General features: G+C 54.1%; 11 protein-coding genes and 1 non-coding gene across 12 annotated transcripts; 7 read left to right on the forward strand and 5 right to left on the reverse strand.

The window, feature by feature from the left end:
• Positions 1-227: 227 nt before the first annotated feature.
• On the forward strand, positions 228-1,554 carry J4E92_006683 (uncharacterized protein; the record flags this gene model as incomplete). Its single annotated transcript, XM_051498050.1, has 3 exons — positions 228-1,048; positions 1,096-1,266; positions 1,320-1,554. 3 exons carry the CDS (start codon positions 228-230, stop codon positions 1,552-1,554), a joined length of 1,227 nt encoding a protein of 408 aa, XP_051351776.1.
• A 521-nt stretch (positions 1,555-2,075) lies between these two features.
• On the forward strand, positions 2,076-2,161 carry J4E92_006684. Its single transcript has one exon. It is a non-coding gene; the product is annotated as a tRNA-Asp (tRNA).
• Positions 2,162-3,402: 1,241 nt separating this feature from the next.
• On the forward strand, positions 3,403-4,485 carry J4E92_006685 (uncharacterized protein; the record flags this gene model as incomplete). Its single annotated transcript, XM_051498051.1, has 1 exon — positions 3,403-4,485. One exon carries the CDS (start codon positions 3,403-3,405, stop codon positions 4,483-4,485), a length of 1,083 nt encoding a protein of 360 aa, XP_051351777.1.
• A 71-nt stretch (positions 4,486-4,556) lies between these two features.
• On the reverse strand, positions 4,557-6,029 carry J4E92_006686 (uncharacterized protein; the record flags this gene model as incomplete). The annotated part of the gene is made up of 2 exons (XM_051498052.1): positions 4,557-4,814; positions 4,869-6,029. The coding sequence occupies 2 exons, from the start codon at positions 6,027-6,029 to the stop codon at positions 4,557-4,559; spliced, it is 1,419 nt and encodes a 472-aa protein (XP_051351778.1).
• A 427-nt stretch (positions 6,030-6,456) lies between these two features.
• Positions 6,457-6,909, reverse strand: J4E92_006687 (uncharacterized protein; the record flags this gene model as incomplete). Its single annotated transcript, XM_051498053.1, has 2 exons — positions 6,457-6,545; positions 6,684-6,909. 2 exons carry the CDS (start codon positions 6,907-6,909, stop codon positions 6,457-6,459), a joined length of 315 nt encoding a protein of 104 aa, XP_051351779.1.
• Positions 6,910-8,277: 1,368 nt separating this feature from the next.
• J4E92_006688 (uncharacterized protein) lies at positions 8,278-10,309 on the reverse strand (the record flags this gene model as incomplete). The annotated part of the gene is made up of 2 exons (XM_051498054.1): positions 8,278-8,787; positions 8,918-10,309. 2 exons carry the CDS (start codon positions 10,307-10,309, stop codon positions 8,278-8,280), a joined length of 1,902 nt encoding a protein of 633 aa, XP_051351780.1.
• Positions 10,310-12,297: 1,988 nt separating this feature from the next.
• Positions 12,298-14,147, forward strand: J4E92_006689 (uncharacterized protein; the record flags this gene model as incomplete). Its single annotated transcript, XM_051498055.1, has 2 exons — positions 12,298-12,959; positions 13,070-14,147. 2 exons carry the CDS (start codon positions 12,298-12,300, stop codon positions 14,145-14,147), a joined length of 1,740 nt encoding a protein of 579 aa, XP_051351781.1.
• A 773-nt stretch (positions 14,148-14,920) lies between these two features.
• J4E92_006690 (uncharacterized protein) lies at positions 14,921-16,822 on the forward strand (the record flags this gene model as incomplete). The annotated part of the gene is made up of 5 exons (XM_051498056.1): positions 14,921-15,040; positions 15,093-15,375; positions 15,427-15,557; positions 15,603-16,256; positions 16,307-16,822. 5 exons carry the CDS (start codon positions 14,921-14,923, stop codon positions 16,820-16,822), a joined length of 1,704 nt encoding a protein of 567 aa, XP_051351782.1.
• A 333-nt stretch (positions 16,823-17,155) lies between these two features.
• On the reverse strand, positions 17,156-17,447 carry J4E92_006691 (uncharacterized protein; the record flags this gene model as incomplete). The annotated part of the gene is made up of 2 exons (XM_051498057.1): positions 17,156-17,396; positions 17,443-17,447. The coding sequence occupies 2 exons, from the start codon at positions 17,445-17,447 to the stop codon at positions 17,156-17,158; spliced, it is 246 nt and encodes an 81-aa protein (XP_051351783.1).
• A 1,398-nt stretch (positions 17,448-18,845) lies between these two features.
• On the forward strand, positions 18,846-20,527 carry J4E92_006692 (uncharacterized protein; the record flags this gene model as incomplete). Its single annotated transcript, XM_051498058.1, has 4 exons — positions 18,846-19,314; positions 19,366-20,009; positions 20,061-20,300; positions 20,351-20,527. 4 exons carry the CDS (start codon positions 18,846-18,848, stop codon positions 20,525-20,527), a joined length of 1,530 nt encoding a protein of 509 aa, XP_051351784.1.
• A 1,204-nt stretch (positions 20,528-21,731) lies between these two features.
• J4E92_006693 (uncharacterized protein) lies at positions 21,732-22,903 on the forward strand (the record flags this gene model as incomplete). Its single annotated transcript, XM_051498059.1, has 3 exons — positions 21,732-21,918; positions 21,970-22,047; positions 22,098-22,903. 3 exons carry the CDS (start codon positions 21,732-21,734, stop codon positions 22,901-22,903), a joined length of 1,071 nt encoding a protein of 356 aa, XP_051351785.1.
• Positions 22,904-23,373: 470 nt separating this feature from the next.
• VMA21 (vacuolar ATPase assembly integral membrane protein vma21) lies at positions 23,374-23,802 on the reverse strand (the record flags this gene model as incomplete). The annotated part of the gene is made up of 3 exons (XM_051498060.1): positions 23,374-23,507; positions 23,554-23,645; positions 23,705-23,802. 3 exons carry the CDS (start codon positions 23,800-23,802, stop codon positions 23,374-23,376), a joined length of 324 nt encoding a protein of 107 aa, XP_051351786.1.
• Positions 23,803-24,096: the final 294 nt, after the last annotated feature.

The following is a 24,096-nucleotide window of genomic DNA, read 5'->3' on the forward strand; positions in this document are numbered from 1 at the left end:
ATGGCGGAGCTGTGTAGTAGCATGCCCACGAGCGGAGGTTTATACTATGCTTCTGCTGTCCTGGCACCACCTGGTTGGGGACCTTTTGCTGCTTGGCTTACTGGCTGGAGTAATTGGCTGGCCCAGATCACGGCGGCACCGTCCGGCAAGTACAAACCGCTATCTCGTTTGCGACGGGTATGAACATAGAATTGACTGTTTGAGTAGTCAATTATGGAATTGCGGCCATGATACTGGCGGCGGCTAGTATCAATGACCCGTCTTACGTCCCCACGGATTATCAGACTTTCCTGTTGACGGTCTTCATCATGATTCTCCATGCGATCCTTTCCTCTATGCCGACACGTTGGCTTGCAAAGTTCAACTCCGCTGGTTCCACATTCAACTTCATTGCGCTGATTGTGGTCATCATAATGATCCCAGCGGGCACAGACCGTACAGAGCGCGGTCTACCCCGTTTTGCCCCTTCGAGCGAGGTCTGGGGCACGATATACGAAGGCACATCCTTCCCAGCTGGTATATCAGTCCTGATGTCCTTTATCGGCGTCATCTGGACCATGTCAGGCTACGACTCGCCATTCCATCTTGCGGAAGAATGCTCCAACGCTAACCTGGCTTCTCCGCGCGCTATTGTTCTGACATCCGCTACCGGAGGCTTCTTTGGCTGGTTCCTTCAGCTTGTCGTGGCATACACCGTCGTGGATATCGACCTAGTCCTCGAGTCTGAGCTTGGGCAGCCCTTCGCTGCCTACCTGATGCAATGCATGTCGCAGAAGATGACGCTGGCCATCCTCGCCCTCACCATTATAGCCGGGTTTAGCATGGGTCAAGGATGTATGATTGCGGCAAGCAGAGTGACATTCGCGTACGCGCGTGATGACTGCTTCCCGTTATCCAAGTACTGGAAGAGGGTCAACAAACACACACAGACACCTGCGAATGCCGTTTGGTTCAATTGCGCGATCGGCATACTGTGTCTGCTGCTCATATTTGGCGGCGAGCTGGCTGTTGGAGCGCTGTTCTCCATTGGTGCCATCGCAGCTTTCGTGTAAGTGCTGGTAAGCATGGTGTGCGTGCTCTACTAACATCTGATAGCGCCTTTACCATACCCATTGCTATCCGCGTTTTCTTCGTGGGCAATCGCTTTAGACCGGGTCCATGGAACTTGGGGAAGTACTCCAGCGCTATTGGCAGCGTTGCATGCATCTTTGTCTTGCTCATGATACCTATCTTATGCTTCCCCAGCGTAACCGGACCGGACTTGACGTAAGTCTCACTAAAAAATTCACGCTGCTTTGACAAGACTAACGCACCAATAGCGTGGCAGACATGAACTGGACATGCGTCGTTTACGGTGGTCCGATGTTCTTGGTAACGATATGGTGGTTCGTTTCCGCACACAAGTGGTTCAAGGGCCCCAAGGTAAACATCGAGCACATGATGCTTGGACGGGAAGAAGCCGTTCTGATCGGACAGGGGTCAGTGGGCGATGGTAAGGATGGTGATAACTCGTTGGGTGATATGAAAAGTCCGGAGGAGATCACAAAGTCGTAAATTAAGGTTGAACATGGTGTGCGGAAACTCGCATGAGCAGTATAACAGGGCATGCTGTATTACTGAGTTTTCTCGGGCCTACTGTTTGAACAGGAAAATATACCAATTAGTCTGAATGTGTACATGGACAGTGATGCACCGGCTAGGACATGATCCTCACAGATACATGTGGTCACACAAATAAGCCTAATTTACCCAGAGGATCCGCCGGGGCTACACCTGGGTTCGTTCGTGTCACACAATGAGCTTTGCGGGACCACATATTCGTATAAGCATGGTGTCGCGACTTTTGGGTGGGTCAGGTGCTGGTCAATGGCCCCGCGCTTCGGCTGCAAGACGGCGTGTCGCGGGGCACATGAGCGAACTTACGCCACCTTTGATCGGCAAGCTGGAGACTTGATTGAAGCAGTGTATGGCATAACTACATCCAAGCTGATGTGTTCGCCGCACCTTGTGAGATTATAAATTCTATATTGGGCCACTATGCCATCAACCAACTACTCAACCATCAGGTTGATCAATCTTCAGTAGTATAGTGGTCAGTATTTCCGCTTGTCACCTATCAGGCAACTCGCGGGAGACCGGGGTTCAATTCCCCGCTGGAGAGCTCTCATTTTTTGTTTTTGCGTGTCAGTCGAAGACCCCAGCCATGTCATTCCACCGGCAGGATGTCCATTGGTTTGAGGTCGGCAATCCCATGCATCCTTTGGAGAATCTGCACTTTTTTTTTTCCGATGCAAGTCACGTCACAAAGTCAACGCTAATGTTGGTCTATCGTGAGTGTTATGTCGTACTTCGTTCAAGTCCTTGCCAAGGGCGTGGCTCGCGTCTGCGATGCCTCCGCCGATGCGACCCTCGCAGCTACCTCCGTCCCCACCATACTCCCCGAACCGTCCGGAATATTTCGAGACACCACGATCTTCAGAACATATCTCAGAGCTAACAGCCCAGATGTCTCCTCACTATCATACTCTAATGCGCAGAAACGACGCGTGCCGCGACGCTGTAAAACGAACAGCATGCGCGTCGGCGGTATATTGACCAAGACCATCAGGGCGCACCGCTCCGTCGGAACTCCATCAGCCTCCAAATACTGATGAGGCTCTTTCGGAAGCCTCAATCTGTTTCAGATCTACATTATGCTTCATTGTAGTGACGCTGACGCCAACCAAGCCAAGACTGACGAGAGGCCAAGGTATCTCCCCGAGCAGCAGAAACATGTAATGCAATGAACTCGTCAGCTCCAAACCGTACTGAGAACTTGCACCAAAATACATGTCTCCATTTACACCATCCCTTCGACAATCTCCGTTCAGAACTCGCGTATTAGAGCAGGCCCAGCAAGTCCGTGGGCGGGATGTGTAACCACACTCCGCAAATACCATACCTGACCGCAAAGTCCGACCACAGCGCGTTCGCTGTGTAAGCCTCCGTCATGCACCAAATTGGAGACAAAATCCGCTAGTAGTATAATCTGCCTAGAAAGATCAATGCCAGAACCTCTGTGCTCAAGACAAGCACAGCGAAGCTCTTGGGACCGGACATGCCAACGCCGCCAACCCGGGCTGGCTGTCAACCTGACGCCCATTGACCACGAATACACAGCCGCATAATCCGGCGACGTTGGCATCCCAAGAGAATACCGCCGTAGCATTCGTCACCTCGTGTAGCTTGTCATCTCGACCATGTCTTGGAAGGACCTCTTCCAAGTCCCTTTTCTACCCCCCTTCTTCTTCTTGTTTACACATACATACATAGCTAGCACCCAGTAGCAATAAGATGTTCGGACATCCAAGCTACGCACCCATCTCCATCCCTTCGCCATCCCCTTCCACTCGTTCCAAAGCCATGTACGCACCTCCGCGCTTCCTCACGGGCAAGTTCTTCATCTGGCTCTGTCTTTTCCTCATCGGCTTCCCCATCCTCCTCTGGAACCACCCAAACTTGGAGAACCTCTCCGTTCCGTATGCCCGACCCCAACCGCGACCCAACGCCCAATTCGTTGCCCACGGCGACTCGAAATGCTTACCTGAAGTGTCGGCTGAGCTCATCGAAGCAGCGACTGCGAAACGCGCTACTTGTCGGAAGTACTCACCTTTTGCAACGGGGCGGGCGCGCATCGCGACTGTGACGGCGCATTTCGGCAAGCCCCAGGAACACTATCAGAAAGCGCTCAAGACGCATCTCCAGCATGCGCTGGTGCATGGTACGGAGATTAGGGTCATGTGCGATCCGATTGTCGATGATCTGTGGAACAAACCTGCTTTCATTCTCAACCTACTCATGCGGGAGATGTTGAAGCCAGAGAAGGAACGGTTGGAATGGATACAATGGGTCGATCGAGACACCATCATCCTCGACCAGTGCCGTCCGATATCGAGTTTCCTGCCACCAGAGAAAGCGCGCTTCGGTTCTTGGTGGCGCCGCGACGACGACGAAACAACGTCAGCACCAGCAAACACAACACACCTCCTCGTAACACGCGACTGGAACGGTCTCAACAACGGCATCTTCCTCCTCCGCGTCAACGCCTGGGCCATCGAACTCTTCACCGCCATCCTCGCATTCCGCCACTACAAACCGGAGATCGACCTCCCCTTCACAGAGCAATCTGCCATGGAAGAGGTGCTCAAAACAGAGCAGTTCAGAGACCAAGCGAGATATGTGCCGCAACATTGGTTCAACGGGTATGAAGAGGAGGGCACGCAGAAGTTTCTGGAGAGGGAAGATGTGGAGGGGTTGAAGGAAAGGGATGTGAGGAGGGGGGATTACCTTGTTCATTTTGCGGGGAGGGGGAACAGGGGCACTTTGCTGATGGCGTGGAGTGGTATGTTGGAGGGTGCAAGAGATGTCTGGGAGGAGGGTAGGGTGCAGAGAGATGTTTCGGGTGAGGTCGCGGAGTTTTGGAGGGATCTTGGGTATGGGGTATGATGGCATGTTTGGTAGCTCTTTTGTTTGTTCAGAGATCGTCTTATTCCAATTGTATTATATACTCTTACAATTCAATAATAGCTCGAGCTTGGTGCATAGTCCGCTTTTGTGCCTGGGAAAGCGCCGGCGGGAGGGTTGCGGTCATCCTCGTCCGCGCTATCGTCTTCGTTTCCTTCGAATGCTTCGCTTGGATCTGGTGGTGCCCGCATGCGGATCAAAGCATCCTCGTCGAGTGCCGGGACAATGAACATCTTGGTGGTATGGTACTCGCGTCCAGAGGGCATGCTTGCTAGCAATGGCTCTGAGGGAGGTACTATTTGAATGCCAACCTGATACAGTCAGTTAATCATGCGCAATAAACCAGCCAAGGCGGGTATACATACAGTGTCGTTCTGTTTTTCCCACTTCTTCAACAACATATCGACAATCCGTCCTTCTTCGAACTTGCCAGCATCGGTTCCCCAGTCCACACCTTTTTCAATCTTACGATCTTCCCGCTTCTCCTGCCACTCCTTCTTCAGTTTGGAGAAACCAGATGACTTCTTCTCTTCTTCCGCGCCCAGCGATGCAAAACCCAGCTCCTTCTTTGCGCCTCGTAGCCATGCGATGCCGTCGCCTGTTTTACCACCGCCTTCAGCATCGCAGGCAAGGAACCGACACGCCTTGCCTTTGGCGGTCCGCCTCAGATCATCCACATATTTCAGCAGATCGTCATTGATCTTGGAAGACCGCCCCAACATAGCCTGGGCTTTCGCAGCGTGTTCTGAAGAAGCAAGGCACAGTCGAGCGAAGAGATGCGCGCGGACCTTGGGTATATCGACGCCCCTAAACATCCAGTCTTTGTTCTGCTTGTTCCGGTCTTCTATCACGACCGCTGGGTATGGATCGTCCTTCAGGACGGTGATGAGTGTAGCTTCAGCCATAGTGAGCTCCGCCAACGCTCCCAGCACAGCCGCGGATATGTCTATAGCCGCGGGCTGTGAGTTGTACTGCCCTGCGCGGTTCACCAAGTATGTATGTATGGAGTTTGCTTCGAGAAAGTGCTTCATAGCAGCGCCGATCGCGGTTGCGCGTTGTTCAGGTGAGGGTACGGTCGCATTGTAGAGGGTGTGTAGCTGTGCTCGAGCCTGGAGGCTGTATACGTATGCCAATGTCGAGAGAGTATAGCAGAGCTCGCTCTCAAGACTCTTGAGCTTAACTCTTGCTGGCTCGCGGCCCGGTATCGAAGAGCCCAGCGTCGAGCGCCATTCTACTTCCAGCTCCTTGACCAAGACCAGGTCGATCTCTTCGCCGGCGCAGCTTGCACCACTCAGTCCCGCATCGAGGGCGAACAGGTATGGTATGTAGTCGTTGAGGGCGGATGTTACGGTGGAGAGGTTCGAGGCCTGTGAGGCAGGCGGTATGCGCTTGTGTCGCTTGAGTACGTCTCGAAGGACGCCTCGCGCAGTGGTCGCGCAGTTCGGCAGGGACGGATGGGTGCTGCTGTTGAAGTATTCGGTGAAGGAAATACTGGAAGTAGTGGGTAGGACGAAGGGGAAGGGCATCGTGTTGACTGTTGACAGTTGCTGGTCGGAGCGGCTGTTGACGCAGGTACGCGATGGTAGCGGGGTTGAGGAGCTAGCCTTGGCTTCATCATGTCAAGGACCTGGGGAGCCACAAAGAGTCCGACATACGCGTCTGGAACAGAAGACCTAGAAATTTGAGGTTTCACGTCAGTAGGAAAAGAAAATACACGAACTGTACCACTGCAATTGTACACTTGATCCAATAATTCGTGCTACATCGATCTCTCCTCCGGCATGTATATGTACAGTTTCGCCAGTACGAGAGAAGTGGTGCGTTTCTTCAGCATACGCTTGCCGAACGCCATAAACCCTTGTCTTCGTCTGATGGTGTCTCCCGCTGCGTGTCGTGTATGGTCTGCCTGTTGTCCGTCCTTCATGCGAGCGATCACCGCTGTTGGCGGGCCGCTTATCGCTTCAACGCATCGTCGACGTAGTTTTGTTGGGCAAAGAGGTATCCCTTGACCTTTGCGTCTTTGAGGAGCTCGAAGTAACGCTCTGTTCAGCCTGTGTTAGCCTTCGCTCTGTCATGGCGTACATCCTCAGACGGCCTTGCACCTCTGCAACCAGCCCCAAATTCGAGCTCTTTTTCTTCTGCGCGCATTCTTCTAGCCCGTGGAATAAAAGAAGACCTACCTCGCAAATGTCCACACTTCTCCAAGTGGTTGACCCCCTCCCTCCGGTAGCACTTGCCCATCTCGTCCCTCACCAGCCTCGCCATCATACTCCTCACCCACTGCTCCCTGATGATAGCATCTTGCGCGCCCTTGAGCGCAGTGTTGTCCTCGTAGTCGACACCGTCAAAGGTTGGCGCAACCTTGGGCTTTTTGGCAAGGAAGAGTTCGGACTCTGGCGTCGGCATTGCGGCGGCGGGGAGTGCGTTCGGGGGTGGCGGTCGTGTATATGGTTTCCGAGGACTCCGTCGAGAGATTTAAAGACGTGCGACGGGGCAATTGGCGGTGTTGCGAGGTGTCGTGGTCGTGATCGTTGGTGAGCTTTGAAAGGGCCGAGCTGCGATTGGCGGCGGTGCACGTGATGCTGCATCACCACCAGCGCCTTCCAAGACCGCGCAAGACCACTCTCAGTTTTCGCTATGGTATTGTTTCTTCCCTCTTTTAGATACAATCAACTCATCTTCATGTCACACCATCCTTATCCTCCTTCTTACCCCGATCCCACCACCCACCCATCGCAACACCCCAACCCGCACCCGTCTGCTGTTTCCCATCACTTTGCAACTTCACATCTCCTTGATACTTCACATGCCATCTCGCAGGGTCAAATCTGATCTCCCTCATGGAAGAGTACAATAGTCGTAGTCTTTCTTCTCTCTCTTGTTCACAGAGTGGGCACATGCGCTCGAGCCGGACAGTGTGCAGGGGATGTACACGACCTTCTTCGCAAGTCGGCTGGGTATCGTTGTCCTCTAGAGCTGGAAGATTCGGCGGCGAAGTTCTGGCTCTTGAAGTGATTGTAGGTGAGGTCGTGTGCGACGAGGCAGTTCTACCATCTGCGTTTGGAGTCAGGAAAGCGTCGGTAGTTGACAGAAGATCTGTGTGATATGTCGTGTTATGGTCTGCTTGTATAGCAGAGTGTAAATTCTGCGAAGTATCTCCGTACGTGGTTGTTTTGTCTGTTCTTTCGGTGGAGTCATCGTCTGGCACCAACGTCATTTGCGAGTCTCTGCCCTTGCGACTGCTTCCCGAGGCACTCTCGCCTCCGGTAGCTAGATCTTTATGTTGTGTTGATGGCGAATTCGACTTCTTTGCGCTCTTCGTCTGCGCATCCTTACAGTGCCTAACCGGCGTCTCTGAAAAAGTTGAGTGACCGCAGCCAACAAAGATGTAAAGTCGATAGTAGCACATTGCGTTGACGTTGACAACAGACTCTGTCTAGGAACATGGGGCTTTGTTTAAGATGTTGGTGTAGTGAGTGGTGATTGCTCGCTGAACACGCTGTTATGAAACGTGTACCAGTAATGCTTTGTCTACTTCACCGCGAACAAGTCTAATTTCGTATTGACAAAGACTCACCGGAGGGTCAGACCCTGTGGGCAAACGGGAGTGTGAGTAAGAGCACACTATGACGGGAACGCATTGACACTTCTATGTGCCTACGCGGCTGTCATATTACAATTTCACATACAGTGGTATCTTGAACGAACTATTGAAGGATGTTGACACGAACACCTACGCTATGCTTGATGCTACAAAGAATCGTTGAGAATTCATCATACCGCTGTCTCCTTCTCTTTCGCGACATCAGGATTGCTTGCCTGCGCCTCAGGGTCGAGCGGTAATGACCCCTTACTGGCCCTCTTCCTCCGCCTCTCTGCACGCTCGGCTTCCCTCTCGAGCCTCTTTGCCTTTTCTACCTCGATTCCAGTCTTGGTCTCTTCGTGCTGTTTGTCGAGCTTGTTACGCGTGATTAAGAGGCTGACTACGAGACCCACGACAGCAAATGCGACGTAGAGTATCCACATGGTGCTCAGCGAATCTGCGAATGCCTTTCGCGCAACAAACTTTTGCTCATCGGGGAGGGACTGAATAATCCCGACGTTGGCGCCGGCGGAACCTCCACCGAACCTCGACGCAGTTTCGGGACCGAGCGAAGTGGCCAGTTGAGACTGCTTCGACTTCATCTCGTTGTTGAAGATGACCCCACCTACAACGACCGAGATGGCGCTACCAAGGTTCCGAGTAAAGCCGAATGTTGCAGTCGCAGTAGCGATGTCGCGTTTCTTGGAGCATGTCAGCATCGGTAGACTAACGAATGGCAACTATGGTTGCTCTACCGCAACCCCGCCTCTAGTGTCATGTGTAATGATCACATGTGCAGGCGCAGAAAAAGAAACTTTTGATGGAACTTACCGGTACGAGACTCTGGAGTGCAATGAGCGGTGATTGAAAGTTTGGACCGACACCAATTCCAGCAATGATCTGATAGACGATGATCTTTGCCCAAGAACTATTGACGTCAAAGTCGATGAAAAGTCCAAAGCCCAGTGTCATCATAATCATGCCAAACCAGATCATAGGTAGATACTGCCCGGTTTTCTTGATGAAGATACCAGTGAAAGCAGAGAGGAATGAGAGTGAGACTGCGGTAGGCAGTAGATACACTCCCGAAAGAATAGGTGTCGCGCCAAGCACAGCCTGGAAGTAAAGTGGGAGGAAGTAGTTGCCGCTGATGAAGACGAAGGAGTGGAAGAAGCAGGTAGCCAACGCAGCCAAGTTCGATCGCTTCGAGAAGAGATCGAGGGGCATGAGAGGATACGGTGCTACCCGCCACTCAATGGCGAAGAAGATGCCAATGACTACGGCTCCGAAGATGATGAGACACAGCACTGTGGCAGAATCCCAAGGATGTGAGATGCCTCCGAATTCCAGGCCGAGGAGCAGCATAATGACTCCACCGACCATGGCGAGCGAACCCAGCCAATCGACAGCTTTGAGGCCTTCACGGAGCGGAGTCTTTGGTGTCTTGACATCGAGGAAGAACAGGAGGATGAGGAACGCAACACCGTCGAAAGGTAGATTGATGTAGAAGCACCATCTCCACGAGACCTTTTGCGTGAAGAGCCCTCCAACAACAGGTCCTAGAGAACTCGCCAAGGCCCATACACCGCCGATGATTCCAAAGTATGCACCTCGGTCCCGCACAGAGAAAAGGTCGGATATGGTAATGTTGACCAGTGTGATGAGACCTCCACCACCAATACCCTGTATCACCCTTGCAGCGATCAACATATCCATGTTGACAGCCACGCCTGCAAGGAGGGAACCGACGAAGAAGATGGCGTTTGTGAGCAACAGGATGGGCTTTCGTCCGAAGATATCAGAGATCTTGCCCCAGATTGGCGTGGCTGCTGACTGTGCGATGAGGTACGCCGAGCCTATCCATGTATATCCCGAAGCGCTGTTGAACTCTGCGGAAATCGTGGGTAGGGCGGTCGTGACGATGGTAATATCCAGGGCAACGAGTAGAACCGCCACAGCCAGAGAAAGCATGATCAAGAAGATCTGTAGCTTCGTTCTCTGAGGGAATTCATCTTGCGCACCAGGTGCGCCCGGTGCAACAGCGGCGCCATTCGCTCCAGTAGCGCCCTCTTCTACAGTCTTCTCTCCATTTTGTGTTGTTCCGTCTCTCTCGGTGAGACTGACATCGGTCGAAGAAGTCGTGATATCGTGACGTCCGTTCGGCGCGTTCGAGTCGAGGTGTGAGTCCCCAGCTGGGGCTGGCGCATCGTGTGTTGCGCTCATATTATGAGTGCTAAGGAATGACTATTATAAAGTTTACGTGTGACGCGGCCGTGACATGTTATAAAGGCGCACACAAGGCTGAGTGCAGAACTGAGTGCAAAACGTTTGCGACAGGCGATGACACAAACTGGGTCGCTTTCGCGCCTCTCGGGGCTCTCGAACACCGACGCGACATGCGTCATGGCGCTACATACTGCGCTGAGATCGATCGCACGAGCTGGATCATTCCCGTTCTGCATTTTACCGGAAATAAATCCCAGGGGCTGCTGCAGTTCGCAGATAGCATAAATGCTCGCGAGATTGCTGTGCGAGACGATGTGCGACTGATAAAGCCCCTTTGACGTTCGTGGTCGTTGGAGAGGCGCGGCTTGGCCCTGCAAACTGATGAACCGTCCATGACGAGGCTATTGCTGTGCGACGTTGCACAGACTGACCAAGTCTGCCACGCCGTTGGGGAACGCATGGCTTATCTTCGGGTTGCTACAAATGGTATTTCCATTATCGATGTGTGGTGGACTGCCATGCGGCTGGAGCAGCGGCATGGACGCAGTGCCACTGAAGAGCCGGGGGCAAAGACATGGTTGCAAATGCCGCGGAGAGAAAGGACGACAGGAGTACGACTGTACTTTAACATGTTGTGTTGCTGATGTTCACACCAAGGCCCTAACGAGATGATTCCTTTTGAACCCCGACTCATCCCCACTGTAATACCCGTGGGTAGTTTGTTCTTCGCTTCTTCGCGCGCTCTAGGGTGAGCTATGATTAGCAAGGCGAGGGCTAGCAGAGGACCATTTCATGGTTGCACGCAGCACGGAGCTTGCGAAGGAGTTTGGTCCTGATACGAAACGTACTAAAGTCGTCTGCAGTCCTTTATTTTGTTAAAACTATGGCATCTGGCAAGGCGAGCAGTTTAAATCGCGCTTTAGTATGGGGGAAAATCCTTGATCCACGCGAAATGTGTGTCTTGACCAAGATTTAAGTGCTTTTGGCTTGTCGTGCTTTCTGAGCGGTCTGGAGGTCGACCAAGAAGATATCAAGGCAAGATTGAAGTGTTGAAGTTCGATCGATGAGCAGCGCGTCATTCTCCACAAAATCCCCAGGCGCCGAGAGAGGAAGCGCATGTGGAGGAGCAGGTGTTTGGACGAGAAGCATGGATGGTTTTCGTCATACTGCTGTATGCTGAGCATCGGTGAAGTGATGGAGCAGAGGCATCGTGTTGAGAGGCTAAGTGAAGGCTAAGTTAACCTGCATCTGAGTGGGGGGTGCATCGCAGTGCATGGCTTTGGCGTTCGCCGTCAACGTCGTTGGAGCCGGGGGAAACGAGGGTGAGCACACATGCGCAGCTGGCTCTTAAGGTTCTCAAGGTTCTCCGCAGTTCACTTTCGGCGCTGCTGAGGTGCAGCAACGGCCGGCGCATCTCGGAAATGAGGCAGCCCCCGGCACTGTGTCGCGACAGGATGTGAAAGGCGCCTCCACGCGAGGGTGCTAGCGACGGTCTAGACTACACATGCTTCTGTTGGGCATCTGCAGGCTGATCACCGAAAGGCCTTCTGCAGCTACCCCGTAGGTGCAGCGAAGCGTGCTTGGAGGGCAAACGGATGCGCAGCGGCAGAGCGGTCGGTCCTTTGTGGCTTGAAGGCGAGGGGTGACGTGAAAGGCTGGACGGGACCCCAGAGTAGCCCTGGTGTGAGGGTGCAGGGGCGCCTCTTCAGGTTTCCAGAGTTCGTGGCTAGGCCAGTGCCGCTACTCCGCTTCGTGGTTCTGTCTCGACAATCTCCGCACCTCCCACTGCTCAACAGCTGCCTTTACATCCGCCGTTGCGTCGTCAGCCCGATTCCTGGCCACGCTCCACTGCACCTCCGTCCCCGCACGCCCATACATACCAAGTCACGACCGCATGTCTACGCCGAACAATCTGAGATTTTCCCTCGCCGCCGCCGGGCCCACGCTGTGATAGATATTGAGGCATTGACCCGCACCCGCCCGGTATGACGGCCATGCTGTCGCTCCCGCGAGACAACCCGCCCTTCCAGCGCTCGCCCTCGTCCGCGTCCCTCGCCTACGACACCTACACGCCCATCCGCAAGAACCAGTACTCGCTGCCCGACCTGCGCTCGCCGTCGCTGAGCGGCTCCTCGCGCACCTCGTCCATGCACTCGACGCCCTCCAGCAGCGTCTCGCTCGATCCCAAGTCAGACGAGTCGAGCAGCGAAGACGATGGCCTGGCGTTTCCCAATTACACCTCGGCGCGGCAGTACAGAAAGGGAAAGGGTGTTGCAAAGGGCAAGGGCATCAGTCACGGCGTCACGCCCATCGACATGGCCTCGTTGAAGCCTGCATCCTCAGCCATGCGCCCGGGCTCGCTGCCTTCACCGTCGCCGACCGAAGGCTTCTCCTCCGACACTCCCATGACCACGCCAGACCCCATGCCCATGTCCGAAGACGACACGGCCGTGCGCAAGGAGCCCTCACACCACGTCGACTACCTCTCGTACGAGTGGCGCGAGGAGGACATCTGGTCGTCGTGGCGGCACATCGTCGAGCACCGCAGCGTCTACGGCGAGCGCTCCAGGCTCGAAAATGCCTCGTGGCGAACGTGGGCCAAGGCCCAGTTTAAGCTCAAGACCATCTCGCCCGAGACATTGAATTGGTGAGTCCCGAATATTTCGATCTGCAGCCACGGCAGGGGTGTCGATCACCCCCATCCGTGCACCATCTTGCAGATTTTTTAACTCTTGGGCACTGCTAACGAATCACCAGGCTCAAAGACGTTGACGTGACCTGGCTGTACGGGCCCATGCAGCCTGCCTCAAATCGCTTCTGCTCGCAGCAGAATTCCGAGCCAGCCAGCCGCCTGTCCAAGACGAACTCCTTCGTCAATGGCGTCAAGAAGCCAATTCTCAAGAAGCGCAGCATGTCCGAGGCCATGCTGCAAAAGTCACTGTCGTCGTCGTCACTGCTGCAACAAGCGGCCGAGTCGGTGCAGGCCCAGCAAACAACCGGTGTGACGCTGGAGTTGCGACGGCCCCGACCAATCATCGGCCGTGTAACCCCCGACTTCCCCACATCTTCCACATTGTCCCGAGGCCTGCTTTGGGAAGGCACGGACTACTTCTCCTCAAAGTCCACCTCCGGACTGCACACTCCCGATCACGGGGAGAAGCGGCACATCCGCTTCGACGACAAGGTCGAGCAATGTATCGCCGTCGAGTGCAAAGACGCCGACGATGAGGAGGATGACTGCAACCACAACCCCTGGGCCAAGTACCAGGAAGCGGATTCCTCGTCGGACGAGGGCGTCGTCATGATGAAGCGGTCGCGCCGGAAGAAGCCTCTTTCACGGACTGCCTCGTCCGTCAGCATCAGCACGGACAACAAGACCATTGCTAAGCTTCCATCGACGACGCTCAAGTACCGGACAGACTCTCCCGACGTTCCCGAGACGCAGCAACATCACTCCCTCGCCATGTGGAAGTCGCGCAGCGGGCTCTCTCCGTCGCCGTCCTCCGAGACCCTGAAGCCGTCAAATCCATCACGAAATTTCCTGCTGGAAGAAGACGACGAAGAGAGTGAGGAGTTCCTCAAGCCCTCTAGCGCTTACGGCTCAAAAAGGGCCGGCACTCCCACTGCTTCGGATCCGTACTCATTGCGCCGGAGTGGGTCGTCAGCCTCACTGGAAAGCGGCGCACTACGAAGAACACCATCCGGCATGTTCATGCCATTTGAAGGCGACGAAGAAGAGCCTTTACCACCCACTCTCATCGGCAGAGTTGTTGACACCGTAAATACTGCACGCGACATAGGCCATGTCATATGGAATGCGGCATGGAGTAATTAGAACTTTGACTTTAGCGTATGGCGTTCGCGGCTTTGTACTACTTGCGGGATGGACTTGGGAACAGGTAGCATACATACGCAGACCACATCTTACGACCTGGCTAGGCGGCGGAGTTTTGGGAATACCTACACTGAAGCGCCGTTGGCTGCATGCATTGGTGTGACTATGGATTTAGCTCACCTACAATCGATACCACATACGTTCAATGACGTTCAATGACAGTACTGGGTGATGCAGTGTGTTGTGTTGGTCGTACAGCGCATGAGCGTGATCGATGCGAGTTTGTTGTGCACAACGTGGCCTGTTTGAAGTATCTCCTTGAGATTCGAAAAGCAGCCTGAACTGTGTTCCTTATCTTGGGACCTTTGGATTCGGGGTTGACGTGTGGAGAACACGTTTGTTCTTCCCGAGGTCTGCACTAGCGCCGCGGACACAGAATCCTGGAAAGAGCGATCGTGAGCAAACACCTAGGCAGGTGCATGGGCTATTAGCACTTCTTGACCACTTGACAGTAATTGCCTGTAATGAAGTCCTCAAGTGAAAGTGTATCAGATCTGGCCAGCTGGCGTGAAAGCCATTCGAGAAGCATCCATAACCCTGGAGCATAACCGTGCATGGGTCGCGGCGCTAGTGGGGAGCTCCAAGGGCCCGCTTCCTGCCACATTTCACTAAGGTGGCCTTTCTGTGTACTGGGCATTTAACTGTCACCTTGCCCCAACGTTGATTCCGTGAACTCTTCTCCTCCACTTCAACCCTCAACCAAGGCAAGCACAATGCGTTTTGCAATTGGCGCCACCGTTGCGCTCGCTGCCGCCGTTGTGCGCGCAGACGACGCCAGCTCCTCCGAGTCAGCGTCTTCTTCCTCGACCACGGTCGCAAAGCCGACCTTTACTGTACGTCTCTGAATCAGTCACGTAGCCGAGGCTCTCTCTAACACTCGTATAGCCCACAAAACTCAAGGCACCTTTCCTCGAGCAGTTCACCGACGACTGGGAGTCCCGATGGAACCCCTCACACGCGAAGAAGGACGTCAAGGCTGATGACGAGGAATGGGCATACGTTGGCACTTGGTCCGTTGAGGAGCCTTCCGTACTGAAGGGTATGGAGGGTGACAAGGGACTGGTCATCAAGGACAAGGCGGCTCACCATGCCATCTCTGCCAAGTTCCCCAAGGCCATTGACAACAAGGATGACACCCTTGTTGTTCAGTACGAAGTCAAGCTTCAGGGTAGGTTTTCCAGCCAAATTTGGGATATCACGTTATTCTAACAACGGACAGATGGCCTCGAGTGCGGTGGTGCGTACATGAAGCTCCTTCAGGACAACGCAGCCCTCCACGCTGAGGAGTTCTCCAACGCTTCTCCCTACATCATCATGTTCGGACCCGACAAGTGCGGTGCTACCAACAAGGTACGGTGCTTCTCTCAATATAGCCAATTACGCTGACATTTCTAGGTTCACTTCATCTTCCGCCACAAGAACCCCAAGACCGGCGAGTACGAGGAGAAGCACCTCAAGAACCCTCCCATGGCTCGTATCGTCAAGACCACCAGTCTCTACACTCTCATTGTCAAGCCCGACCAGAGCTTCGAGATGAAGATCGACGGCGAGTCCGTTCGCAACGGAACCCTCCTGGAGGACTTCACTCCCTCCGTCAACCCCGCTGAGGAGATTGACGACCCCAACGACACAAAGCCTGAAGACTGGGTTGACGAGGCCCGCATCGCTGACCCTGAGGCTACCAAGCCCGAGGACTGGGATGAGGATGCGCCGTTCGAGATTGTCGACGAGGAGGCCACCAAGCCTGAAGACTGGCTTGAGGATGAGCCCACCACCATCCCCGACCCCGAGGCTGAGAAGCCCGAAGACTGGGATGACGAGGAGGATGGTGACTGGGTTCCTCCCACCGTTCCCAACCCTAAGTGTGACGAGGTTTCTGGCTGCGGCAAGTGGGAGCCTCCTATGAAGAAGAACCCTGCCTACAAGGGCAAGTGGACCGCTCCCTTCATCGACAACCCGGCTTACAAGGGCGTCTGGGCCCCCAAGAAGATCGCCAACCCTGACTACTTCGAGGACAAGACCCCTGCCAACTTTGAGCCCATCGGTGCTGTAAGTTGACCCTATCTTGATTTCACGGACTCTTTGCTAATATGCCGTAGATTGGTTTCGAAATCTGGACCATGCAGAAGGACATTCTCTTCGACAACATCTACATTGGCCACTCCATCGACGACGCTGAGAAGCTCAAGGCTGAGACCTTCGATCTCAAGCACCCCGCTGAGAAGGCTGACGAGGAGGCCAACAAGCCCAAGCCCAAGGACACACCCAAGTCGCCCTCTGACCTCGTCTTCAAGGATGACCCAGTCCTTTACGTCAAGGAGAAGGTGGCCCTCTTCCTCGAGATCGCCAAGCGCGACCCTGTTGAGGCTGCCAAGTTCGTCCCTGAGGTCGCTGGTGGTATTGGTGTTATCGCTGTCACCATCTTCGCTATCCTTGCCTCCGTTCTTCTCGGCTCTGGTGCCGCTCCTTCCAAGGAGCAGGTCAAGGCCCAGGCAAACAAGGCCAAGAAGTCTGCTGTTGACGCTAAGGACAAGGCCGCCGAGGCCGTCGCTACTGGATCTGAGAAGGCCCAGGCTGAGATCAACAAGCGCACCACTCGCTCAAACGCTTCATAGGCAGTATTGGCTGTTGAGCGAAAGGAGTAGTACCCTGTTGGGAGATACAGAGTACGAGGAACAGACTACCAAAAAGTGTGGTTCAGAGGGCATTTCTTCGCCCCATCCCCGATTGGATTCCTGATTTGCAGTTACACGTCATTTCGAGGTTCTCGGCGCTATGATTATGTATTGAGGCTTTGTTCCTGAAAATGGGATGTTCAACTCCCCGGGTCACAGGCTGGGAGATAGGGAGTGTAGAAACATATGTTCAGATTTCATCGATAAGCCTATGACTTGTTTGAATGTGTGCTGTTACTCAGCTTCTTCTCGTGTCTCCTCTTCTCGCACGCTTCACTTGCCCTTGTCGCTGACGTCCAGTTCCTCATCGCCTGTATCGGCGGGATCCTCTTCATCACTGTCATCAAACATATCTTCGTTGCTAGCGTCAGAGTCGCTGGTATCGGGGTCCTCTTCGTCGCTAGACAAGATTACCTGCGGCTCATCCAGTACATAGTAATCTTCAATCTCGTCAATCTCGTCATTTTCCGCGTCTTCTACTTCCGACAAGCAGCGTATGCCTCCTCGTACTTCTCTTCGCGGGACAGGTTAGTCACGGCGTGGAACCTGTCGGCACACACCTCATCAAGCGGGCTGAGGGGCGGCATAGTCGCAGATATTGTCAACGTTCTGGTAATGGCGTGGTGCAGGTGGGGGAATAACCGTTAGAGTAGATATCTATCCAATCGACACTGACTTTGCGTTTGAGCGAGTCCCTGTCGATTTCAGCGTCTCCACCATGCACATGTGCCCCGCAAAATGTAACCCCAAAGCGACATCCCGGATGCGTTCCCGTATCCGTCGACCAACCATGGAGTTGAAGCGCCATCACGAAGAGAGTCCCAAAGTGGAGACGGTTGTATTCGACGTGAGCAATCATTTTCGGGATGCATCCATCCTTACGAGCCGTACTAGTATTGATATTTTGTAGACTGTCTACATCGATCAGCGCACCAAAAGGAACAAACACAGAGTCATTGGGGAAAAACGGTCGCAGTCTGGGCACCGTCGTCGCTAACAATTGCACCTCTGTATTGGACCGTGTCTACTTTTGGAACGAACCTAGGAGTCGCTCCATGGTCAAAAGGCAGGCTGCAGCAACGACATCTACGACAGCAACGTCTGTAGAGGTACCAGATCAGCTATGATCTCGAGCCTGCACGCACAGAGCAGTACGCCGCTGAGCATGCTACTCAAAAGTCTATTTTACCACGGGATACTGAGTTACAGCAACGTGCAAGAAGACCCAATCTAGTTCATGTAGCGCGCACTTCTGGAGGTCAATATCGGGATGCTCTACGACCCTAGCTACGGGAAGCATACCTAGGTATCTTGAATGTGCTGGATAATGTTTGGGCAACGGACAAAAGTGTATGCGCTCCTACGAAGAAGGTGCGGCGTCCCAGGGTTCTTGGCCATATTTTGCATGTAAGAATATGGATAAAAGATACACTCTCCAACTCGACAGCCATATGAAATGTGAAGATGTGTGTATCAGTGTATGTGAAAGTGGGGCAGTTGATGACATAAACGCTGCACACGCCGCGGAAGAGAGACCACCGACCTCGGGAGCTGGTTATCGACGGATGCGCAGCTGGCATTGCGGGGAGAGTTCGGCTGTACACGCTGCTGCTATGAAAGGCAACCCGGATTCACTTTCCCTATAGCCGCAAGTGCCGGTTGTTTACTACGTGGTTTCTTCTTTGATTAGGTTCAATCTCCATTGCTTGATCCTGCAGAAGACTTGTTCCACTTCAATTGCGTCTTCCAAGGTTGCGTTGAGCTTACCTTGCTCCCAATCATGTTCTCTCGTCGCGCGCTTTCACGCCTCCCAACATTGAGTGCTCGCTCGTCTGTCGCGCGCGCGGCCCCTCTCTGTACGAGAATGTCGTCGCCAGTCAGCCAAAGTAAAGTCGCCGCACGGCGGCTGCATGCCACGGCGCAGCACCTGAAGCCCGCATCGTCAGCGGCCCAGTCGTACCCCATGGACCACGAGCCAATCCAGTCGCCCGCGGACACACCAAACTTCCTCGACAATAAGTTCGTGGCATCGAAAGCAACACAATGGATAGATCTACATGACCCCGCGACCAACAACCTGGTTACACGCGTGCCGCAGAGCACAGACGAGGAGCTCAAGGCCGCGGTGGACAGCGCTGAGAAGGCCTTCAAGCCATGGAAAGAGACCAGCTTGCTTCACAGGCAGCAGATTCTTTTCAAATACACACACTTGATTCGCGAGAACTGGGACCGTTTGGCTGCTAGCATCACACTGGAACAGGGCAAGACATTTGGAGACGCGCGTGGTGATGTGCTTCGCGGCTTGCAGGTTGCGGAAACCGCATGCGGTATCACAACACAGATGACTGGCGAAGTCCTCGAGGTCGCCAAGGACATGGAGACACGCAGCTACAGAGAGCCATTGGGTGTTGTAGCTGCCATTTGCCCTTTCAGTAAGTGCACGACTGGCGGTAAATGAGGTTTGTGCTGATGTGCTACCCCAGACTTCCCCGCTATGATTCCCCTCTGGACCATCCCCATCGCTGCTGTTACCGGTAACACTGTCGTTATCAAGCCCTCGGAACGCGACCCCGGCGCTTGCATGATCCTTGCCGAGCTTGCGGAGAAGGCTGGATTCCCCGCTGGTGTAATCAACATTGTACACGGTTCAGCCAAGACAGTTGACTTCATCATCGACGAGCCCCGCATCAAGGCGATAAGCTTCGTCGGTAGCAACAAGGCTGGAGAATACATCTATTCGCGCGCATCGGCCCAGGGCAAGCGTGTTCAGGCCAACTTGGGCGCAAAGAACCACGCTGCTGTCCTTCCCGACTGCAACAAGAACCATGCTCTGAACGCGATTGCCGGTGCTGCCTTTGGCGCTGCTGGTCAGCGATGCATGGCTTTGAGCACTCTGGTCATGATCGGCGAGACCAAGGAATGGGTTCCTGAGATCGCTGAGCGCGCAAAGGAACTGTCGATGAACGGCGGTTTTGAGGAGGGCGCCGATCTTGGTCCCGTCATCAGCCCTCAGTCCAAGAAGAGGATTGAAGACCTTATTGCGAGCGCCGAGGAAGAGGGTGCGACTATCCTCCTTGACGGACGTGGTCAGAAGCCTCCGTCCGACAAGTACGCCAACGGCAACTGGGTAAGTCTTGCTGATATGTGAGAATGATCGCATACTGACTGGGCTGTTCAGGTCGGTCCTACCATCATCGCCAACGTCAAGCCACACATGAAGTGCTACACCGAGGAGATCTTCGGCCCTGTCCTTGTCTGCCTAAACGTCGAGACCATCGACGAGGCTATCGACATGATCAACGCAAACGAGTATGGTAACGGTACCGCCATCTTCACTCGCTCAGGTGCCACTGCGGGCAAGTTCCAGCGTGAGATTGAAGCCGGTCAGGTTGGTATCAACGTACCCATTCCCGTACCTGTAAGTTTTCTTTGTAACCAAACGTAACGAATAATCGCTAATATCAGCAGCTCCCCATGTTCTCCTTCACTGGCAACAAGAAGTCGGTCGCAGGCGGCGGTGCAAACACTTTCTACGGAAAGCCAGGTCTCCAGTTCTACACACAACAGAAGACCGTAACAAGTCTTTGGAGGAGTGAAGATGCGGTCGCGACGAAGGCATCGGTCAATATGCCTACACACAGCTAGTGGGGGGACGTGAAAAAGGATAAAGCATATGTAATGGATATGATGAGCATATAGCACTCATGAACGAATAAATGATGGCTAGCGCGCAAGGGTCATGTTCACGGGGAGCAAAGTGATGCAAGCCCACCCGAGTTAACAGTGGGAATCTTGGCGCGTTGGAAACGTCGGCAAAGCCGCGCCGTGCCTATCGAAGTGCTTGACGTATCCTAGGTGACGATGATAGTATCCACAGCCCCGCGCGTAACCCATGTCGCGATCTTCCATGGCTTTTGTTAAAGATGGGATTTGACACACGAAGAACAGCGGCAAAATGCAAGCTGTCCATGTTTGTCAGAGATTCTGCAAGAGTCCGGCTACGCGGCTAGATTTCTGCTGGTTGCTGGATTGAAGGGACGCCTCAGCCACTAGCCTGCATGGTGTACCATAGATAGCATTTGCGGGATGCACGACGAAGATCAAAGGTGCTGCGACAGCAGTGCAGGTGCCGTGATAGCCAGATTGTGCTGTGCTGCGCAATTAACAGGTGGTGGTTCTCTTGAATGTAATTGAGATGGTGAATTGAGTTTCGCGGTGGCTGGCGTGGAGGTGCGGGTGAGAAGATAGCGTCCGCTTCCGGAAGTAAACTATTGACGCTGTCTAAATTTGCCAGCTAACGGGAGATACGAGGGGCGTTTGGGTTGAACTAGTAGGCTGTGCAGTGAGACTTGACCCTCCATTGTCTCACAGATGAACGGACGGTCGCGGTGGAGTGGGTGTATCATTGTAGAGTAAGGCTGGGAGAAGTGCACGGCAGAGCGATAAGAGTAGATAGACACCCTTGCTCGGTACTTTTGTTTCAGAGTGGGTGATGGTGATATTCCCCAACCGTTTAGTCTGGTCGTGGCTTGATGACGAGTCGCGTCTCGGCGTGGAAGAGTGAATGGACCGCGCGTCACTACCTAGGTACGTTGTCTTACTACGCAGCCTAGACTTGGTCCGCCTTTCGTGTGTTAACACCCAGTTTCCATAGCTCTACCGGCACGCATTCTTGATCCTTCATCAATTTGCTTCTGCGACATCTCTCGTCTCAGTTACTACGATACGCCGCACGCTCCACTTGCTCACCACGCGCCACATTACAGCACCAGCTCCACCGAGTTACCCGGCTCGCACGACTCGTTAGACGCTCCGCAGAAAAAACTGGGTATCGCCCATCGTTGCAAGAATGGAGCAAGCGGCACAGCAGCCATCGCGCCCGCGCGGTCTCAGCTTCCACAGCAACAAGAGCAACAAGAGCCGCGAGACTCCCGCGTCGCCCAAAAGCCCGACCAAGCACCAGCGCAAATACTCTGACCACTACGACCCAAACTCAAAGGCGAACCCCAACGCCGCCATGAACGAACAGCAGCCCAGTATGCCGTCGTGTGCACCCTGTCTATCTTATCGTGGCTAACCTGCCCCAGTCGCCGAAGCCCTCACCAAGCCCACTCTCGCCTCTCTCCGCTCCTTCAACCATACCGACTCAGCCGGTAATCCCATTGGTAAGTCGTGTCGTCAGCGCTCTGCACATTCGTCATCTAACCAGTACCAGCCGATCCCGATCTCTCCAACCCCACGCGCTCGCGATGGGAGCGACCACTCGACACGATCCGCTCCTTCGAGGCTGCCATTGATGGCGAATACCGACGCCGCGCGCAGTCAATGCGCGCCGACCAGACCGACGTCATGAGCTACGCGAGCCGACGGAGCAGCTACTATGGCGGCGGCGGCGGCGGATACAACGACCAGAACCGCTTCTCGTCCGTCAGCGGCTACTTTCCGCAAAGACAGACGCAGCGCGACAGCTATGTCGATGGCTACGGCAACGGCGGGCCTGTTGGCGCACAGCCACAACGCATGCGATACGGCAACCGCATGCAGTCTGACCCGGGCTGGAACAACAGACAGAGCGCCCATGGTGGTGTCTACCCCATGAACGGCTACCAACAGTCGCGCGACACCGTCAACACCAACGGCTCGAATGGCAGCCACAGCGATGGCCCATACTCCAACGACCACAGCAACAGCGAGAACAGCTCCATCGAACGCGGCATGCCCGTGCAACCACCACAACAGGACATGGGTGCACAGTACGGATTTAATGGATTCGGAAGGGGCCCCATCATGGAGGAGTACGCACGGGGGTCGGGTAACTACTCACAAGGACCACCGCAACCGCCCGCTCACGCCATGCCACCACCGCCCCCGAGGCACTCCACCCAGGCAGCACCGATCAAACTCGGTGGTGGTGGACCGCCCGCTACCGAGAACACAAGACCAGCTATGCTTTCGAAGAAGAGCAGCGATGCTGGCGAGAAGCGCAAGAGCTGGTTTAAGAGACGGTTCAGCAAAGACTAAGCCACGAGCGATGATAGAGAGGAAGATGGCGACTAGCTATAACGAACGGCGCTCCTGGGAATCTATTCCACAATGAGAGGCGCGAGCTTGCCATGATGATGAATGAATATCTTCACCATGGGGCTCTGGAGTCCTCTGGTCGAATCACTGTTGCGCGAGCCTGCGCATACAGCATGTTGGCGTTACTGTGGCGTTTTAGGAATGTGGAAAGGGTATATACCGCGATTGTCACTCCTTGTAGTTTTGAAATGTGCTGCTACAGTAGAAGTTCGCTCCTTGAGCCGGCTGGTAATGTGGTAATCATAATGGTTGATGAGTAAATGGTCTTCGTTTAATCGTTTCAAGTGATGTGTGATTCAGTCACTATCGTTACCACGCATGTGCCCCAAGAACATGTGTTGGCGACTTTACGCAGTCGAGCCGATCCTTCTAACATGCATCGATGCCCCAGCCATCTCGACGAGCAAGCCCTACAACTTCTTCTTGGACTTCTCTGCTTCTTCTCGCATCTCCTCCTGATCATCTTTGAATGCCATGATTACATATGCGATTAAGACCACGTTCGCCATGAGTGCTGCCAAACCACCCGCCCATGTTGCGTTGCCTGGGTAGAGTCAGTGCCAGTTCCAAACCTCTCATGAACAACTTACCCTTGAAGACAAAGTTGACTGAGAAGAAGTATGTGCCAATTGGCAGTGTGATCATGGCAAATGTGAAGCTCATCAACTTCCAAATGACCGATCTGTCGCCATTGTCAGCCATTGCACTATAGCCATGATATCCAGCATAAAGGCGACTCACGATGGCACCGCTGGCGAGGTGTTGGAGGGCTCGGGAGCACCCTTTCCATCGTAGTCTAGAGACGACTTCTGCTCGTTTACAATCCTTCTAGTCGTCATTCTGCAGATGGGCCTGTATGTCGTGGTGTTCTGGCTCGTGAGGAAGCGACGGACCAGGCCCTCAGCCGAATTCAGCAACGTAATAGGCTCTCAGAATGGTCCAAGCTCAATATCTTTACGCGTAGTAAAGTGGTTTTAACGCGTTGTGTTTGGTGATCCGCGTCGCCAGGCAAACCCTTCCACGGCTCCTTCCTGCCTACGCTCTGTGGGTGTTTTAGCATACCCGTTGCTTTGTCCACTTCGCCTTTGTTAGTGCGCTTGGCCGTTGTTCTCTGCGTCTTCTCTTTGCGCTGC

Source organism: Alternaria infectoria, assembly GCF_024043175.1.
Source record: "Alternaria infectoria strain BMP 0036 chromosome Unknown scaffold_10, whole genome shotgun sequence".
NCBI lineage: Eukaryota > Fungi > Ascomycota > Dothideomycetes > Pleosporales > Pleosporaceae > Alternaria > Alternaria infectoria.